General features: G+C 40.2%; 1 protein-coding gene across 1 annotated transcript; it reads right to left on the reverse strand.

The window, feature by feature from the left end:
* Window positions 1-15,089: 15,089 nt before the first annotated feature.
* On the reverse strand, window positions 15,090-16,748 carry C11H11orf71 (chromosome 11 C11orf71 homolog). Its single transcript, XM_033121612.1, has one exon. It carries the CDS (start codon window positions 16,717-16,719, stop codon window positions 16,366-16,368), a length of 354 nt encoding a protein of 117 aa, XP_032977503.1. The 5' UTR covers window positions 16,720-16,748; the 3' UTR covers window positions 15,090-16,365.
* Between the last annotated feature and the right edge of the window lie 10 nt (window positions 16,749-16,758).

Consider the following 16,758-nt stretch of genomic DNA (forward strand, 5'->3'; position numbering starts at 1 on the left):
AAGTAAGCAGTCAAGAGCATAAGGAATTATAGAATAATATTAATAGAAGTCAGTGGGAACTAGAATGGTCACAGAAAAACATTTGTGGCAGAAATAGATGACCTAAAAAGGCTGGTAGAGAGCATTATCACTACTTCTGTCTGATTCTATGTGCCTGCACACGTCCACTATCCACAGACTGGACCCCAGCAGGCAGAGCAGTTCTCATCTAAGAGTCACTGTGCTCGGGAGTAGGGAAGAAAGGCACTGGGCACAGTTGTGTCACTATCCAGCACTCACACATTTGCTCCATATATTGGTGTTAGTTATACATCCTAGATTTTCCAGGGCGGCACTTTCAGATGATCTGTCTCACTGTCCTGGCAGAATGGTAGGGGTAACGCAAAGCACTGAGGCACTAAGCTATCAGCGTTATGGCTCCAGTGCTAGTCCTTAACTAGCCGTGTGCCTTTGAGTACGTCCATTATCTCTCTTAATCTGTTTCTTTGTAGCAAAAGGAACTAATACCAACTTTATGTGAGTGTGGCACCCACTGTTGGTTTTCATTCTTTCTTCCACAGTAACAGAAATGCAGCAAGGCACAGGGCTGACCTGCTGCCTTTCACCACCCTCTGTGCAGAAAATGTGGCTTGAAGTTCTCTACAGTGAAGTGCAGCAGAAGTAACATGTCCCATTGCAGCCTGGTGTCTTGAGATCCGACCAGAAGAGGTCATATGCTTTCCCCTTTCCACTGGCTGCAGCCCAGATGAGGTGCCCACTCAAAATTAGACAAAGAAACAAGATGGAGAGGACTCAGGTCCCTGCATAATTGCAGGGAGGAGAACAGCCTGCTGAGCCCATCTGTTTACATAAAGAGGAAATAAAGTATCTTGCTGCAGCTATTGCATTTCCAGTGTCCCTAAAGTTTAACCTTGTCCAAGTTGGATACTGTTAGAACTATAGAACCACTGAAGCCAAAGAAAATAGAGGATGTGACATCTCCTTATAAACGAAAGTGTTTTACAAATAGATTATGGCTGCCACGTAAGTGAAGGAGCCGTCAATGGAAGCAACAATTCTGAAAAACTAAAAATACCTGACTGCCAAACTGAATTATCCAGCCAAAACTTACTGTGCAAATTAAACAAGGATATAATAGACACACGTTGCTGTCTCAGTGTTTGATATCAATCCTCGCCTCCTGTTAACATAACTTCTGTTTGGGGAGCCTTGGGAGGTAGTGGCCACAAGCCTGAGGGGCCACATCCCTCCTACCTGCTTCTGCACCTAACCAGGTTAATGTGAGGATGGTCGGAGCTCATGTCCATCATATGCAGAGTGCCAGCAGCAGACAGGACCTCGCCTTGAGCCTGCCCTTTGCTACCAAGAACCTTGGCTGATGCCCCAGGCAATTGTCAGCTCTCCACATCTGAGCTTATTCACAGACACAACTTAAGCAATTATACAATATCTGTCTCAAGAATCTCCCAGTTCCCTTCATTACAGCCCTTCAGAATCCTCTCAGCATCACTGAGGAAGTGGAAAGCAGGTGTAGCTTTCCTAACCTGATAGCCAGCAGATGTTTGGAGAAGGAGTTAGCCAGCCCACAAGGGCCTCAGGGAGCAGAACAGAACGCAGCGCAGCTGCCCTGGGCACCCCACATCTGACCAGGACGGCTCAGCCCACTCTTCACCTAAAAACAGTGTCCCTTCTGCTGCCTGGTGGGCCAGGGTACTTAATATGCCTGCTGTTGGAGATTAGAGACTCTTTGCTTTGTATTTTTCCAGGAATTATCTTTTTTCAGGATGCACAAAGCCCTGGGGCAGTGGTTCACATACCTAGGCTGCTGAGACACAAGGGAGCTTTGAGCCCCTTGGGGAGGGTCCCACAGAACACCGGGCTGCAAATGACAGAACCGGCGGTAGAACCATTTCTCTCCCACCACAGAGGCAGGCATGTCTTTTCCTTTTTACCACACTTGATCTCCAGGGCTGAGGAGGACATAAGTCAAGAACATTAATTGGATCAGATTCCTGAAATCCCCTACATTTACTGCAATTTAACCTCCCGAGAAACAGATTTCTGCTCCAGATGCCTCTCAGCTGGTCTCATTTTCTCCCTTTTACTGTCTCTTCCTCATTTTTTGTCTTCTGGTCAGGGCTTCCCCTTTGTCCCTGAGCAGTGCAAATGACAGAATCTTTCCCACCAGCTCCAGCACTGTGAAGCCACCAAGGGGAAAGAAGAGCACTGACCTCCAAAACCAGTTGTACACAGACATTATCTTTTTTTTTTTTTTTAGAAATATATAAAGATTAAAGTAAGAGGAGGATCGGCTGGGCAGTCTGTTGGAAACTACTGCAAAGTACTGCCTCGAGTCTTTGTTTCATCTCAAGTTTTATACTATTTTCCTGTAGTTGAGAGTGGGGGGAGGTGTGGTAAAGCTGGTTATCACAACCTTTGCATATGTTATATAAATTTAAGTTGGAGCCAGGAGAGTGGATCCCATACAGATGCAAAACTCTCCCAAGTCACCGGGCAAGCACTGGGATTAAATAAATAGATACATTGAAACTGGTATGCATAGTAAATGCATATCATTAAGAGGCAAAGAAAAGAAAGTTTTCAAAAATTCCCAAGCTAAATTGCACTTACTAATTTGAACTATACCAGAGGTCCCAATCTCAAAAATAGAAGATTTAGTGCCTCCATTACAATCCGATGTTTTAACAATTGTGTTGCCATTCACAAGATTGTTACCATGCTAAAGGTCTGGCTGCTTGCCACACGAAAGCCAAAACTCAAGAGACGAAGTTAATGGAAAGAAAAGCAGGTTTATTCAAAATGCCAGCAGTCTGGGAGGATGGCGGACTCCTGTCCAAAGGTCATCCTGCCAGCGTGGCCAAAAGGTTTTAATGCGAGTAGGGAGAGGCAGAACTGTTATAGAGAGTGGGCCCTTCTTGGTGAGAAGTCCTGGCTTCGCTCCCACACCGAGGAGTCAAACCTGGGCCTTGGGAAGGAACACTGTGAAGCTTAGCCGCTATGTTACCAGAAGATGGGCCCATCTTGAGGCGGTGTCCAGATCCTTGGCATCATGAGCAAAGAACTGAGCGAGATACCAAGGTGAAGTAATGAAAGAGCAGTTTATTAGAAGAAAAAATACACTTCAAAGAAATAGAAACAGGGCCCGGGCAGAAAGCAGTGGCTCAGGGCCATTATTAAAAGGGACAGTACACTCCAAAGAGTTTGGAGTGGACCCCCAAAAAAGGCAAGGCAAAAAAACGGTGCAAAGGCCCAAAAGCTCAAAGGTGGCATTATTAAGAGAAAAAATATACTCCACAGGGTTTGGAGCACCCCCCCACACACACAAAAGCAAGGCTCAAAAAGGCCAGACTTTATCTTTGATTGACATGCAACCCACCTACTGACAACTTTAAACCAAACAAGGCGCAGTCTGAATGCTTTAGACCAATTTTGGAAACAAGTCTTTTCCTTTACCCCCAACTTTGTATTTGACACACTTATGTTGGATTCTGATCTTTCTTTAAACTCTGCCCCTGCCTTAGGCCTTGATTCTCCTGTAGACCAGCTTTCCCGCCCAGTCTATGATCACTTGACTTTTCTTTGAGACAAATGCCTTTTACTTTTTTAGAGGGGAAAGGAAGATCTAAAAGCTCGTTTCCTACTCTTACTTTATTTTAGACCAAGACAGAAACTTCCTTATCAAAGGGCCACACTAAGCAGACAGGCTGCTGCCTTGCCTGTAGGCAGGTGTGCTGAAGGAGGAATTCTGGGGCGGCAGAACCTGAAATGAGCTCCACAGGAGATAGACCTGGATCTGGAGCCCAGCTTGGCTCCTCACTACCCGTGACAATATGGGCTAATAATGTTATGACTCAGTTTCCTATTCTGTAAATTGGAATAGGAATTGGAGGATGAAAACCCCTTTTTCACGGGCTAGTGTAATAATTAAATGATATAGCATGTGTTAAATACCTGGCATAATATGTACATTTTAGTTTCCCTCATTTTTCATTATCCCATGGATAACAGTCAGACAAACAGCACTCTGGTTCTTGAGGTACGGTCCGGGACTGCTTCTGTTGTCAAATACAAAGCAGCATTCCAGAAAAGATCTCACACTCACCTTCAACTCTTAGCTCTCATGCCTTGAGATACTGTAGTCTTAGTAGGATCTCATCAAATGAAAACAACAGAATGGTGGCCTGTTGTTAATGAAGTTACTCCTGCAGATATTCAAAAAAACTATAAAATGTCAAACTGGACAACAGAATGGAATGTGATCATTTATTTGCTTCTTTTTTTAACTAAAAAAAACTTCTGAATAACTACACTTGAACCTTCCAAAATCAAAGTGCACTTGAATTTTCATTAGGGTCTTACCTTTAAGATAAACTATATGTTTCCAAACAGTCCAACATTTGACCACTTCACTGTATTTTTGACTAAAAAAGGTATCAATGTCTAAAGATAGGCCAAGCTATAACAAGGACTACGTGTGAGGGATAGGATGTGTTTCTGTCTTTCAACTATATCTTCAAAATATAAAATATAATCTTTTGGAAAGGAAAGTTTTATTAAATAATCTGCAGAGCAAAGCCTAAAGTAGTCATATGCTTCACATGCTTGTGGTAATTCCCTGTCCAACATGTGTTGTAAAATAGCCTTCGAATTTGATCACTAGTGTTTTGAGCAGGAACTCTTACATGACTTCCAGACTCCCTAAATTACTTGCCAAATTTTGTACGGAGTCTGACAATTAAGTTCGCGAACTTGTTGCAATGATGTTGCTAAACTTTTTTGATATCAGAGGGATTATTCATTAGGAATTTGTACCAAGTGGACAAACAGTTAACCAAGTTTACTATTTGGAAGTGCTGAAAAGGCTGTGTGAAAAAGTTAGTCCACCTGAACTTTTCACCAACAATTCATGGCTCTTGCATCATGACAATGCCCCAGCTCACATGGCACTGTCTGTGAGGGAGTTTTTAGCCAGTAAACAAATAACTGTATTGGAACACCCTCCCTACTCACCTGATCTGACCCCCAGTGACTTCTTTCTTTACCCAAAGATAAAGGAAATATTGAAAGGAAGACATTTTGATGACATTCAGGATATCAAAAGTAACATGACGACAGCTCTGATGGCCATTCCAGAAAAAGAGTTTCAAAATTGCTTTGAAGGGTGGACTAGGCGCTGGTATCGGTGAATAACTTCCCAAGGGGAGTACTTCGAAGGTGACTGAAATGATATTCAGCGATGAGGTATGCAGTTCTTTCTAGGATGAGCTCGCAAACTTAATTGTCTGACCTCGTTATGCATATGACTATGTTTTTGTTTCTGGGTAGAGAGTCAATCTCTTTCAGCAGATTCTCAAAGGGTTTATTTATTTTTTTATTTTACTCCAGAAAAGTTTAAAAGCCTCTGGTTTAGAGATTGTGCAGTGCCAAGAAATAACCCACTTTTAAAGTATCTTATTACCATGTCTAGGCCAGGCCATCATCTCTACCTTCTCCCACTGTCACATTCTCTTTTCTTTTACTACAGGATCCAGGAGATGGTAAATCTGATTGCATTTCTGCTCTATTTTATCACAGAAGGTGCAGTTCACTAAACCTCCCTAAACTATCAGAAAGACTTCTACAGATGCCATCAAAGCAAAGCAATAGGTGTCAACTAGAGCCTTGTATTCATCAACAGACCCTGAGCACTGGTTCTCTTCCAGGCCCTTTTCTGCTGTTAAATTCTTTGTTTAATGTGATCCTCACTACAACTCCATGAAGTGACTACTTGGAAGCAACTAAGTCTCAAAATGGTTGCTAAATTTCCCAGGTTTACATATCTGGTTAATTTAAAAGGGAATAGTTGAAAAGTATTTAAATTGAAGAGTTAACATAATGAGATTCACATTTTTAAAAGATGGCTGATATTTATGTGGAAAATGGGTTGAAATGGCACAAGAGTAGGACTAGAAAGAACAGTTTGAAGGTTATTGCAGTACCATAGACAAGCTATGATATGGCTTGGATGAGAGTGGTAACAGTAGACAGAGTCAAAGACCTCATATAGATGAGGTAGACTCGACTTGGTATTGACTAAAGGTAGTAGAGCGAGAGGTGCCAAAGATGATTGTCAGGTTTCTGATATGAGCAACTGGATAGTGGTGGTTCAGCCTCCAAGATGGCCCCAGTGATCCTCGTCTCCTGGCAGTCACACCCTTGGGTAGTATCCCCTTCCACACTGAATCATGGCTAGCCTGTGTGAACAACAGAATACTGACGAAGTCACGGTGTTTACTTTATGAGGCTGAATCATGAAAGATATTACAGCTTCCTCCTTGCTCTCTTTCAGATTACCTGCTCCGGAGGAAGCCAGCCTGTATGTTGGAAGGACACTCAAGCAGCTCTAAGAAGCTTTACGGAGAAGTCCATGTGGGGATACACGGAGGTGTCCTACCAACAGGCAGCACCAACTTGCCAGCCATATGAATTAGTTATCTTGGAAGGGGATCTTCCATGCCCATTTGTGCCCTCAGGTGCCTGCAGCCCTGGCTAACTTCTTGACTGCATACTCATGACAGACTTTGAGCCAGAATCACTCAGCTAAGCTAATTGCAATTCTTGATCCACAGAAACTGTGAGACAATAAATGTTTTAAGCCACTAGATTTTGCAGCAATTTGTTTCATAGCAATAGATAACTAATTCAAAATTAGTGCCAGGTTTGGGTTTTTTGAAGGAGGGGTGATGAATTTAGTTTGGGCATGTTTAATTTAAGTTGTCACCTATATGGAGATATTGAGGCAACAGTTATACATAAATGTCTGAAGCTCAGAAGAGAGCTGGACTTAGGGATTTAAATTTGGGAGTCCTTAGCATATGGATGGTATTTGAAACCAAGAAAGAGTGTGAAGAAACAGAAGAGAAGAGAACAGGGAAGGATTCTGGGAGGAAATGGTAGCTGGGTTAAATGATGATATATGACTGGGGCTTGGCCTAGAAAAGGTGATATAAGCTGGGATGGTGGGAGGGTAAATCCCAGGGCATTCAGGAAGTTAGGATATAAGCTAACTACTTTGTGGGGAGTGGTATCCATTGGATTTGAGGATATTGCGTTTCTAAGTATCTTCTCCCTGAACAGTAAAGTCCTCAGTCCATACGTGTCCCCCTTCCAAAGGCCATCGCTGGTATAGTGTTAAAGGATGAATGAAATTAAAACGTAAGTATAACAATATTTGTGGTTAATAAAAGACACACATACAGCAAAACAGTCTGTTTTGCAGATGGAAAAACTTAGAATTAGCAATAGCAAAGGAATTGGCAGTATATTCTGTACCTCCTCAAGCCTTCTTTTACTAGCCAAGTGGTTTGAGAAATAGGTAGTTTACTCAGCTGAGTCTTCCATTTCTCTCTGTGTCATGGTTGGTACATTGTGTCTATATTATATATAAAGCTTTGATATTTATATATGGAATGATACATAAAAAGTGGCATAGAAAATATCTGGAAAGACTTCAGATATGAGTTAAATATAAGAATCTAATAAGAAGTACAGAGGTAGTAATCAGAAAAAAATATGTATAGATATTTACAGGTACTCTCTACTATTAGATTAGCACAAAAGGCAAGGGTCTACGTACACAATCCCTGTGTTCAATAGTGAAGAGGAATATGTTTTCTTTTCTGGCCATAGACATGTGAAAAAGGATTAACTCAGCTACCTGACTTCTGAAATTTAATGGATGTATTTATGGAAGAATATTAGAGGTGACTGGTCTTGGTTCAAAAATGCTAAATTTCCGTAACCTGGACTATGTTTTCAAAAATTCAAGATGCATTTAGCAAAGCAAGGAAAAATAAATTCAGGCTGCTAGCTTGGCAGCTGGTCTGGATACAGTATTTTGCTCTGTTTACTCTGTCAGGAAGCCAGTTCCATTTGATTAAATTCTGAAATTAGAATGCATGCACTCTGAAAGATACCAAGCAGCTTCATGCTTTTACCCGTATGGAAAATGTGATTAAGGAAATGAACTCAACGGCTGTAGCATCAGAAGAGATCAATGCAACAGCTGTATTCAACTAGGCTCAATGGGCTAGACCTTTACTTTATTAAAATGGATGGCTTTAGCATAGAAACTATGTCCACATCACAGACTGCCATATTGCTCTGAACTCAGGCTGAGAAAGGAGCCAAGTGGAACTGCCATAGAATATTGTGGCAGCAGTGCAAATGCAGATCCACTCTCACACCACAAAGCTAAAATTTAGCCAAAAGGAGAGAAAATTAAAGAATTTATATGCAGTCTTTCCACATCAACATATTGGATTATGTTCAAAATTGCCAGTATGTCCCAATTTGGCAAGTTTTACAGAATTCCACCACAGTAATCTTGAAACTCTCTGTGGGGTGGCAACATCTTTTGCTTTGCCTGAAACGAAGTAGGCCATTAAAAATAATTTTCATGTGAGATACTAGCAAGAGTTCAAATATAACCAGATAGTACAGACAAAAAATAAAACAAAACAAAACACTTGTGATTGTCAAATCTTCACTTTGGCCATATAGGCTTGTTAATAAATTGAAAAACTGAAATGGAATTGAAGTATTATCATTGTACCTGTGAAGCACAGATGCCGTGGAGGGAATGTGATCTAAGAAATGCTGACCCAGAGAACTGTCAGATAAGACTTCCTGTAACAGCAGTGCCTTGATGTGGACACTGTGCTCTAGGATCGAATCTTCAGGCTTCATACATCAAGGAGCTCTTTGTGAGGGCCTCCAAATGTGATGGGATCCCCTGGGACTGTTTTATGTTAATCAAACTCACTGGAAGCTAATCCATAAAGAAGCATGCCAATAACCACGGGACTTGGAATGCTCAGGCGAGCTGATGAGTACACTTTCTTCCTTAAGACATGCTATATAGATGTTTGCTTGGTCAGCTTGGAGCCAGAGCGAGGAAAGCTGATGGAGCTCACTTGTCAGTTTTATCTGGCTCATGTCCATCTCTACAGATTAGATGTTGGTGTCCTCACATTGGGGCACACTCTTCCTTCAACAGGAGAAAAGCTGGCAAATACTTACCTAGTAGATTGCTTTTAAAGAAATACCACACAGGCTATCATTTCTGTTAATGTAATCTTTGTTTGACAGGGTTTAAGACAAATGATTCAGCAGAACTAACATGTGTTCTTTAGTCTACACTATACCTAGTACCTGGCTATCACCTCTATATATCATCGATGATTACAGTTGTGCTTAACGACATTTTGGTTAACAACAGACTGAAAATATGAGGGCAGTCCTATAAGATTATAATGGCGCTGAAAACTGCCAATCACCTAGTGACGCGGTATTCATCCTAATGTCCCAGCACAATGCGTCACTCACGTTTGTGGTGACGCTGGTGTGAACAACCTACTGCGCTGCCTGTTGTATAAAAGTATAGCACATACAATTATGTACAGTACATAATACTCGATGATAATAAATGACAATGCTACTGGTTTATATATTTACTATACTATACTTTTATTGCTATTTTAGAGTATTTTTTTCTACTTATTGAAAAGTGTTTGCTGTAAAATAGTATGCCATAATATACCAGCAGAAGCCTCATACACGAGGTAGGACAACTGAGTTCCCGGAGTCATCCTAGAAAAAGTGCTACGTACCTCATTGCTGAATATCACTATGGTCACCTTTGAAGTACTCCCCTTGGGAAGCTATGCACCGATGCCAGCACCTAGTCCATCCTTCAAAGCAATATTGGAACTCTTTTTCTGGAACGGCCATCAGAGTTGTCGTCGTATTATCCGTGATGTCCTGAATGTCATCCAAATGTCTTCTTTTCAACATTTCCTTTATCTTTGGGTAAAGAAAGAAGTCATTGGGGGCCAGATCAGGTGAGTAGGGAGGGCGGTCCACTACAGTTATTTGTTTACTGACTAAAAACTCCCTCACAGACAGTGCCCTGTGAGCTGGTGCATTGTCGTGATGCAAGAGCCATGAACTGTTGGCGAAAAGTTCAGGTCATCTAACTTTCTCATGCAGTCTTTTCAACACTTCCAAATAGAAAACTCGGTTAACCAGTTCGTACAAATTCATAATGAATAATCGCTCTGGTATCAAAGAAGGTTAGCAACATCGTCGCAACAAGTTCTCGAGCTGAATTGTCAGACCTCGTCTCTTGTGTTTTATCACTTGATTGCACCATTTTCTCCCGATTTATTTTGTAGAGTAACACGCCCAATAGGCGTGTAGCCTAGCCCATGTGTGTAGTAGGCGATACCTCCTAGGTTTGTGTAACTGCATGCTATGATGTTCGTACTACAACGAAATCGCCTGACAATGAATCTCGCAGAGCCATATCCCTGTTGTTAAGCGGTGTGTGACTGCATTTTGAAATGCACTACTAGGAGAACAATGCAAGAACTGATTGATTTATGTTAAGTAGTTAAAAATATTAATTGAAGTTAATATGATTAAAGAATAAAGAGAAACAATGGCCTTATTAAAATATTTTACAGATGATTTAAATTTTTAAAAAATATTTTCTGATAAAAATAATTTTACAAATTCAGAAAAATATAATCAGCATATACTTCAAATCACACAAAATGCCACAACCAAAAATAACATTTTGGCAAAATTACTTGTAGAGTTTTCTATACATATTTTGTTCCTATAGGTTAGAGTATATAATACATACAATTTTATATCGTTTTTGTCATATATAACATGTCATTTTAACACAATATCACACAAATTCCTACGTTACTAAAACTTCATATTTAATGATAACTGAATATGTATATCCGACTAAAAGGCACTGAAATTTAGTTTTGTTTTTAAACATGTGCTGGCAAAATCAAGTGGAGAAAATAAGTTAGCCACAGAAAAATATGTGCAGTATAATACCATTTATATTGTTTTAAAACAGGTAAAACAATTCCATGTTATACTTAGAGATATACTAGGGATACACATGTAATGAAAGTAGTTTTAAAAGATAAAGCAGGGAATGCAAAACACCAAATTCAGGACAGTGATTACATCAGGTGGGAGGAAGTGATGTGAGCACAGGTTATCCAAGTACAGTAAACAGAAGGGATTTTAAGAGTGGAACAGTATTTTAAGTTGGGTGCTAAGTACACAGGTATTGATTGCACTTTAATTGCATTGTTTTGTATATATTATTGTATAATGCTTAAAACAACAACAACAAAAAACTGCGAGCCAAAGAAAACCCTACTCTAGATTTGGCTACTGGCTGCCAGTATTATAGCATAGTCACTGAGTTATGGGCTCTGAGGCCAGGTTGCCTGATCAAATCTGAATCCCTACTACTGAGTGAGTTTTGTGCACTCAGATAGTTACTAAAATTCTCTGCGAACTAAGTCATGCAGATCAAATCCAGCCGTTTGCCTTTTTTTTTTTTTTTTCAGTCTTCCATCTAAGAATGGTTCGTACGTTTTTAAGTGGTTGGAAGACCTGCCTTTGACCACTGTTATCAAACTATAAATGGCTTTGGAAGTTAGCTTTTTCTGCAGGCTTGATTATATTTCTCAATGAATTAAACCTAAAGCTATAAGGCATAACAGTGCTTACATACCAAACATACTGTGGTAAAGTTATTTCAGCAACTGACATTGTTTGAATCACAAGTAATTTCAAGCTGGTTTATATACTTCTGTATGTACTGTTAATAACTTAAAAAGCAAGATCTCCATACTCAAACGAATTTTCAGTAGATGTATTTTATGAATTCAAACTATAGTTCCAACAGCATCTTTTGGACCTGGATGTAGATACAAAAAAAAAAAAAAATTCCATTGCAAAAATCTACCTTAAAAGTGTTGAAAATAATAAACATTTAGCTCACGTCTTCTGAGGGTCAGACATCTGGAAACAGCTTAGCTGAGTGGCTTTGGCTCAGGGTCTCATATGGTCACAGTCAAGATATCACTTGGGGCTGCAGTCACCTGAAGGCCTGAGTGGGGCTTAAGGAATAGTTGCATTTGCCTGTATTCATCAGGATTGTCCCTAGTGCTTTTCATTACCAACAATGCCAGCCTTGATCCTCAGTGGCTGGGGAATCTGCAGCTGCATGCTTGCCTCCCTTCTCCCACCCACTCACCAAAGACATCGATGGGTACCAGTCACCATGTTGAATAAAGATGGGGTTGAACCTTTTTAAACCGTAACATAGGAAACCAACCAATTTGCCTTACTAATAACATTCTGAAAACTAAATTCTGCCAGACTAAAAATCCATTTCTAATAACTGAAGTGGGGAGCAAATGGAGCTTTTAAAGTAGGCAGCATTTCTAATCGTTTCTGTGGAACTGAGATTCCTCTGGAAGATAGGTAGCATGCAAAATTTTAAAGTTATGGACAAATAAATTTGTGAAACACTAGCTAAAATCCAAATCGTTTCTTTTTCTAAAGGAATTATCAGAAACTTTAACATGTTATTACAAATTATGACTCCCTATGCATCACTTTGAAATTTATTGACCTCTTGCCTTTTGTTTCAAAGATGAACTTTTAAAAAAAAATTTTTTTATTGGGGAATATTGGGGAACAGTGTGTTTCTCCGGGGCACATCAGCTCCAAGTCATCGTCCTTCAATCTAGTTGTGGAGGGTGCAGCTCAACTCCAAGTCCAGTGGCGTTTTCAATCTTTAGTTGGGGGGAGGGGGCGGAGCGCAGCCCACCATCCCAAGGAATTGAACCGGCAACCTTGTTGTTGAGACCTGGTGCTCTAACCAACTGAGCAATTCGGCCGTCCCCTCTTGCCTTTTTCCAGAGGAGTATCTTGTATTTCCAGTGGAGGTTCCATGGAATATACAATGGGAAACACTGGGGTGGTAATTACGTGATCAGAAACATGTTTTACGCTCATTAGTCTGGAAGCTATGTACATTTAGGATGTAGAGAGACAGAGGCAAACAAAACAGGCTAAATGTCTAGGAAAATAAAATTCAGGTGATAAAAGTGATTATAGAAACAACATAAATACACTGTGGAGATATATGGGCAGGACTTTGTAATTAAATGGAAATTGGTAATGGGCACAGGTTATAGGTGGTATGGAGTCATAGGTGTTTGAACTTATACATTTGGTTTGCTAGGAAAATCACAGTACTTTTTATGGACATTAGGAAGAAAAGAGCTGCACCAGAGTGGGATCTGGATAGATTCACTAACGGAATGAAAGACATATAATTAATTTTGCTTGCCAGACAGTTGAGCCTTTGATCATTACAAGTGTACTTACTTTTCCTTCCAGTAGGTCTGTTCTCCCACCTTTCCTTTCATCCTTCCAAGTTACCTCTCTTACAGTTAGCCTTATAACCAAATCTTGCTACTGAGGGAAACAATCTCATTGGCCTCCTTTTTCTCTATATCCCAAATGGACATTCTTTTTAAAAGTTTTAGTGCTGATGAGTAGAGGAAGTAAATATTCTAACGGGACTCCACTTGAACACATGCTGATCTGTTACTCAGTACGATATAATAAATAAGGGGCAATAAAAATAAATAGAAAGTTACAATGTTTTTCTAAAAACACACAGTATTAATTCTTTGGAATTTTTTTTGTATTACTCTTAGAAAATTCATCTATCTTGGAATAACATCATGCTATACTTAACCACTGACATTAAATAAAAATTCATTTTGTATATTAACATACAGATTTTTAATAAAGTGGACTGCTCTTGGGAAAACTTAGTTATCCTTGCTTCATATAATTTCATTGAAAGGGGTTTATATTGGTTCTTGCATCCATAATAGAGTCTATGTGACTCTAGGAACACAATGTAAATTGGACACTAGTGCAGATGTTAAGAACAGGGAAAATTTAGACATTCATTACATAAAATGATGGCGCATTTATGTCAACAAGTTTCTACTCTTGTCAAATAAAACACACTAAGTTTCTTTTTCACACCATTTTCTTTTCTGGCACATATGCACATATTCAGTCAAAATCCTACTCCTGATGACGCCACGCCAGAACAAACAGAAATGCAGTCACTCCCACTGTGTCCTCCCTTCGTCTTGTGTACTTTTATGCTAGATTTTCGTTTCTTTGCTGACAAATCTCAGGCTTCTTTCCCTGAAGCTAAGGAACATGCTTCAAAGCCATATTTAATATTGTATCCTCTGCTAAGATTATATAATCCAACCCATGTGCCTAATACAGCCCTATTTATGCCTGTTGCCCCACCTTAATTGATAACACCCTCTTCACTCTGGTGTCCTGGGTTGCACAGTAAATATGGTCATCCTATGTATTATAACTCATTTTTCTCTTCTCATCCTCCAAGTCTCCATTTCCAATTTTAACCATTTATTTTTTAATGGATTTTTAGCCTCTTCTGAACGTGGGGCAGTTAATTCATTACCTTATGAGGTGGTATTTTCCACTATTAGGCATCTCTAAGTTTTATGAAAATCCTTACCGTCAGCCTTAATTCTATTATTCTTTCCCAGTTTAAAACTCTTAGAATATAGGTTTGGGATTCCCTTCTCAGCCACAGATTATCATAATGCCCAGCCTAAGGAATCTATCATATATTATTATGAATTAACATCTTTTTAGATATCTAGAATAGTATTAGTTATATACAATTTTTGGGAGAATTGAGAAAATAGTCACTCAAATAATTATTTGGGTTCCATGGTTCCAAGGAGGAACCTGGGTTGAAAGGCTGCAAGGTTCTATCATTTACCTGCTGTATGACCTTGAAAAGTTTACTTCATCTTTTTGTGCCTATGTTTCTCAGAGGAAAAAAAAGTATAATACCTCTCTTATGGGCTGTTGTGAGAATTAAATGAGATATATAAAGCTCCATAAAAGCAGAGACCTTATCTAGAGTGTTCACAACTTCATTCTTAGTGCCTTGCACAGGTAATAGCAGGCAAAGTTCTCAACAAATACCTAAATAAACATTGAATAAAAGCCCTTAGCACATTGCCTTACACACAGCACTCAATAAAAGGTAGCTATTATTATTCTTTCAAACATTCTTCCTATGACCTGACTTCTAGAACTCTTACTATATTCATCACTCTTATGTAAGCTCCCTGGTTTATCAACATTCTTCTTAAGATGTAGTTCTAGTAATTCAGTTCTGTGTGGTACCTGTGCTGTCTGAACATAATTACAGACAAGAGTCCATTGCGAAAAAGCTAGTCTACTTGCTTACATAAAGAGGTGGAACTTGCAAAATCACTAACTTTCCCCTAATACCACCCTTTAAACCTTGGGGGAATGTATGTTTAGGAGAACAAAAATATATTAGCCAGTAAGGAGTGATCAGCCAGGAAACAGAAGAACCAGGAAAGTGCAGTATTATGGAGAACCATTGCAAGCAGTGCGCTTATTACCACTTCACCTAATGAACAGTCCAGTGTGGTGATTACCTGTTACGGGCCTCCCCATCTAGCGTATACCTGTTGGTCTCCTTGATGGCAGGACAGTGTCAAGTTCCTTCACAGTGCTTACCACAGAGACGATCTAACGTTTCCATTTTTTTGTTAATTTGGGGAGAATAGATTCTGATTAAGGAAGCTGAGATTGAGTGCACGTAATAAAATAACCAATGAAAGTATAAAAATTCATTTGGAGCCTTTGGCAAAGAAAGAAATGTAAATTGGCTTGATAATTTGAAAGAGTAGCAAAGTTTAACTTTTTTTTTTTTTTAAGTATGGTTAAGGTTGAAGTTTGTAGATATTCCTGAAGAAAAAGTGGAGGGAGATGGAAAATGGAAGAGGGTAAATGTTAAAAACAAGGTAATAGGATTATTGGGCAATAGGAGGAAAGATAAACCAGGGCAATAAATTGAAGCATTTCCTTTTGACCAACAGAAGTACAGGTCGAGGGAGTAGTCCGAGGTAGAAAGGTAGGTAGTTAAGGAAGGTCAATTACAAGTCTCAAAGTAGGAGAATCTGCCAGGGAAGGGAGGGAAGGCTTGTGGAAAGCACAGAAATTTGGATCCATTGTTTGAACGCAGCGCACAGAGGGTGAATAAAAGGACTGTTGACCTCTGGGAAGGGTGGTCCCACCGGCTCAGCTAGCTTTGTGCCTACCTAAGAAAAAAGATCTCTTCCACCTCTTCCTGAACTAATCATTCTGGCCGCTTAAAACCATCTGAGTTCAGCAACAGGAAAATTTTCCTTTGTGCTAGGCTATATTAACAGGATTCCTACGTCTTTTTTAAATAGCAAAACAAAAATACACCCCTCTAAAAATAAGACTGCGGCTGCATCACGAAAGGATTTGAGAGAGGCCTTGTTAACGAGCTAATTAACGGGAGGCGGGAGGTGTTCACTTTAAGACGAAAACCTCCAAACGCCATCAAATGCTGTTGCAGCCGCTTCTTAGGAGATCGAGTTTAACCCCAGGGGTCGGGTAAGGTGAGAATCTCGCTTGACAGCTTCGGATCCGCCCATCAGGGTCCCTTCCCTTTATAAAGTGCGTTGGACTCCAGCTGCCACCAGTCGCCCGCCGGCTCTCGGTCCGAACGCTTGGCGGCACCGCCTGCCTGGGAGTAGGTTCTGGATGAATGGCTTCGGGCCAGGTAACAAGAAAGCTGTCTCCAGAGAACATTGCCCACGCTAAGGCCGACCGGCTGAAGTCGCCGTGGGAAGAGCGGCCGGCCACTCTCTTTCCTTGATCGCCGGCAGACATGGACACATAATTTAGGGCCATCTTCAAATACTAGCCGCTGTATTTGTGTTCTGTCCCTCA

This window comes from Rhinolophus ferrumequinum, chromosome 11 (assembly GCF_004115265.2).
Source record: "Rhinolophus ferrumequinum isolate MPI-CBG mRhiFer1 chromosome 11, mRhiFer1_v1.p, whole genome shotgun sequence".
Taxonomy (NCBI): domain Eukaryota; kingdom Metazoa; phylum Chordata; class Mammalia; order Chiroptera; family Rhinolophidae; genus Rhinolophus; species Rhinolophus ferrumequinum.

Excerpts from the sequence above, each read along its gene's own strand:
- C11H11orf71 (XM_033121612.1), bottom strand. The coding sequence starts at position 16,719 with ATGGCCCTAAATTATGTGTCCATGTCTGCCGGCGATCAAGGAAAGAGA.